Source organism: Chiloscyllium plagiosum, chromosome 19, assembly GCF_004010195.1.
Source record: "Chiloscyllium plagiosum isolate BGI_BamShark_2017 chromosome 19, ASM401019v2, whole genome shotgun sequence".
Taxonomy (NCBI): Eukaryota; Metazoa; Chordata; class Chondrichthyes; order Orectolobiformes; family Hemiscylliidae; genus Chiloscyllium; species Chiloscyllium plagiosum.
The window spans coordinates 39,895,255-39,899,383 of NC_057728.1; the positions used below are offsets into that span (position 1 = coordinate 39,895,255).

At 43.7% G+C, this 4,129-nt stretch overlaps 1 protein-coding gene across 1 annotated transcript in view; it reads right to left on the bottom strand.

Annotated features, from left to right (window-relative positions):
- nup107 (nucleoporin 107) overlaps positions 1 to 3,796 on the bottom strand; it is a 56,645-nt gene extending 52,849 nt beyond the window's left edge. Inside the window, exon 1 of the mRNA XM_043708883.1 lies at positions 3,666 to 3,796. Coding sequence (XP_043564818.1) covers positions 3,666 to 3,796 — 131 coding nt within the window. The remainder of the gene's footprint in view (positions 1 to 3,665) is intronic.
- Between the last annotated feature and the right edge of the window lie 333 nt (positions 3,797 to 4,129).

Below are 4,129 nucleotides of genomic sequence, written 5' to 3' on the forward strand. Positions count from 1 at the left end.
CTCCCATTCCACCAAGGATATGCAGGTCTTTGGATTCCTCCATCGTCAGACCACAGCGAAACGACGGTTGGATGAAGAACGCCTCATCTTCCGGCTAGGAACTCTCCAACCACAAGGGATGAACTCGGGTTTCACCAGTTTCCTCATTTCCCCTCCCCCCACCTTGTCTCAGTCAAATCCATCGAATTCAGCACCGCCTTCCTAACCTGCAATCTTCTTCCCGACCTCTCCGCCCCCACCCCAGTCTGACCTATCACCCTCACTTTGACCTCTTTCCACCTATCACATTTCCGACGCCCCTCCCCCAAGTCCCTCCTCCCTACCTTTTATCTTAGCCTGCTGGACAAACTTTCCTCATTCCTGAAGAAGGGCTTATGCCCGAAACGTCGATTCTCCTGTTCCCTGGATGCTGCCTGACCTGCTGCGCTTTTCCAGCAACACATTTCCAGATACAGACAAGACTCCAACCTCACAAATTTAATGCATTGTCTGAGCTGAGATGTCACCTTTTTATAGAACCTGAAGTTATCCAGGAATGTGACTTGAAAGAAGTCCTAGGATGTAAGTATTAATGAATTGAAACCTGCAACCCATTCTAACCGATTAAAGACTTCACAGCAATCGAGCTTTGTTCAGTACATTGCATCATTTGTATGACACTTTAATCTTTTCCTATAAATTTTATGTCCTATGATCCTGCTCCACGAGCTACCTGACGAAGGAGCAGTGCTCTGAAAGCTTGTACTTCCAAATAAATCTGTTGGAATATAACCGGTTGTGTGAGTTTTAACTTTGTCCACCCCACTCCAACACTGGCACTTCTACATCATTCCATAGACCATAAGACTATAAGACATAGGAGCAGAAATTAGGCCACTCGGCCCATCAAGTCTGCTCAGCCATTCAATCATGGCTGATAAGTTTCTTATCCCCATTTCCTGCCTTCTCTGATAACCCTTGATTCTCTTGACAATCAAGAAGCTATCTATCTCTATATTAAATATACTCAATGATCTGGCCTCCAAACCCTTCTGTGGCAGTGAATTCTGTAGATTTACCAATCTCTGGCTTACGTTCTCCATTCTAAAGGGTCTTCCCTTTACTCTAAGGCTGTGCCCTCGGGTCCTAGTCTCTCCTGTTAATGGAAACATCTTCCAAACTTCCACTCTGTCTAGACTGTTCACTATTCTGAAAGTATCAATTAGGTCCCTCCCTCTTCCTCTAAACTGCACTGAGTATTGATCCAGAGTTCTTGAATATTCCTCATATGTTAAGTCTTTCATTCCTGGGATTATTCTTGTGAACCTTGTCTGGACCCAGTCCAGGACCAGTACATCCTTCTTGAGGTATGGGGCCCAAAATTGCTCACAATTCTCTAAGTGTGGTCTGACCAGAGCTTTATAAAGCTTTTAAATCCTAGTCCTCTTGAAATAAATTCCAAAATTAACCACACCAATACTCAAACCTCTTATTGAAGAAGGCAGATGTTGTTTGGAGGATCATATAAATGAGTTTATTTGGAAAGTTTGTGTGCTGTGCTCTCTCTGAGACCTCAACTTTGGGTCTGTGTTCCCAATAAAGTCTATTGGTGCACATTGTGCCTTCCAAAAACTTTTCCATGTTGGTCAATGATAAGTCAAGGACTCACAAGAGACAGCAGATGTTTTGACCTCTTCAGGGATGCTCTGAGGATATTTCTAAAGAAGAGAGGAGATCTCTAAAGAAGAGAGGAATTCTATTTCCATCCTGAGATTCTCATGTCACAACCATGTTACAACTAGAGCAGTTGCTTTGAGAACCTCACGTTAGTCATACAATGATTTCTGCTGCTCAGCCAAGCTGTTTTTGAATTATTAACACTACAGTTCTGGGCACTTAGCTTGGGAGAGGATGCCACCTGATTTGGAGAATCTTGTGAAGGTACCGCTGGTGGTACTTCTCCAGAGTAAGCAAGAGTGAACACAAACAAACCAATAGAGACTGTGGTTCATCCCAACAATGACAACCAAATGTTGGATGATGACCAATGTCTAATTTAAAGTCAATGATGGTTTTCTGCATTTAGCTCCTATCTCTTCAAACTGAAATCAAAGGCTCTGTGGGACTTGTAGCACTTGACATGCCCAGCTATGTCATGGACAATGACAGCTTTCTTCTCTCTACTGTCCTAACCATTCTTCTTGTAAGAACTGGATCCATTCTTCCAGTTCCTCAGCATCTATCACATCATGTAATTGTCTGCTCCAATTGTGCAGAACACAGCACATCTGGGTGATGTGGCACACTCTATTGGGACTATACTGTAGGGTTCCACCCCATTCCTCCCAAGACCAGTCTAAGCAGCGGAATCCCATCTTGAACAATCCTATCAACAGTTCCACTATGGCCATGATTGAAGTGTTGAATCTGTGCTCCACATCAGTCAGGAGTTTAGGTAAAGGTGCCATAAGCCAAAGTCACAGTAGTTATCATTGTCCCCCAGTAACCAACCTTGTAATGTACCTGGAATTCAAACATACCAAGTTCATGAGAGTGCTCCAGGACGTAAGAATGATGGCCACCTACCAAAGTAGTGGGTAAGTACCCGTAGAGGTGGTAACAATAATCAGAGATAACCTGAACGTTAACCGAGTGGAAGCCATTCTTGTTGATGAATTCCAAAATATTGTGACATGACCCTCTAAGTGCCATGTGTGTGTAGTCACAGACACACATGGGAAAGCAGCTGTGTTCCCATATTGTACTGTCAAGGCTGCAGCGCCAATCTCATCACAGGGGGGAAAACGTGAACCAAATGAATTGGCATCAGTCAATGTTGTGAAGCATTTGTGGCTGCATGACTGAGAGATCTCACACAGGTCACACAGAAATTCAATTTGACTGTCACTTTCACAGCCACCAGGAGAAGATGCCTTCTGCAGCCCTCAGGTCTCACTATCAGTGAATCCAGAACATACCAAGCCTCACCCCTCCACATGTTGAGACCTAGAAAGATGTTGAGGCCTAGAAAAGATGCATCCTAATGGGGTCCTGTTTCTACAACCTCTCACTGAGTTGGGTGCTGCAGGGGTATCCTGTTCTTTCTGGATTTGCTGTTGGTCCTAGTCCTTGTCATCCTGCTTCACTTTCTTAGGAGCATAGCCACAGTGACCAAAATCTACTCGCAACACAGCCCAGGACCACTCAGTGGAAATGGCCTAGGTTGAGAACACAAGAGCCATTTATGACATACCCTGCAAATAAAGGCTAAACACACTTCATCATCTGGTGAGACATGCTGCATCCCAATTATTCGTTCAGCTTCAGCCTCAACTTGGTGAAAGATGGCTCAGTGACCACATTACATCAAAAGGGACCACCTGGTGTGCTCTGACCCTCTTCTTACCCATACCCATGTTGTCTATTCAACTTTTCATTGTACTCAATATAGACAATCATTAAGCTTATATGATAAATGTTGGGCCTGCACCTCCCACAACACTTTTGGAAAATACATTCACCTCCAAGGTCTGTGAATGGCAGCGACTTCCAAAACCAGAAGTGAGTATGTCTCTAGAAATGAGTGTTTCAGCACAGTAATCTGCATGCACTGACCCTGTACATGGTAGCGTGGTCACACAACTTAGTAGGAATGTTGCTTGGAAGTTGCACAATTAATGGTTCACCTTGGGCAACGTTGAACTCTATTTGAAGTCATTGCTGCTGGTTTCTGCATCACTGGGATGTCAAGATTCCATTTGCAAGGACCAATGGCATGGTGCAAATCACTTTTCACCAGCATTTGAAGCCCAAGCATATTAATTTCTCAGATGTTGCATTAGTCAAAGAAGCAATTGCAAATTAAATGCAGCTGCAGTTTGGCATTAATAAGGCATTTAACAAGCTAAAATTCCCCTTAATTGGAAACTTGCCACACTGCTTGGCAAAAAGCATAAAGGGTGTAGTTAGTTGCTCACCTCATCAAGAAAGGCTTTGCCAGACTTCTCATCTGATTCTGCCACAAATTTTGCCATATTCCACAATGCTCAGTCCCCTACATGATCCCACCCACAGGAGATGCCATGTTTGTAGCAAGTAAACTGCAATATCCTTTTGTCTGATTATACAATTATTCAGTTCTTTTCAAAGA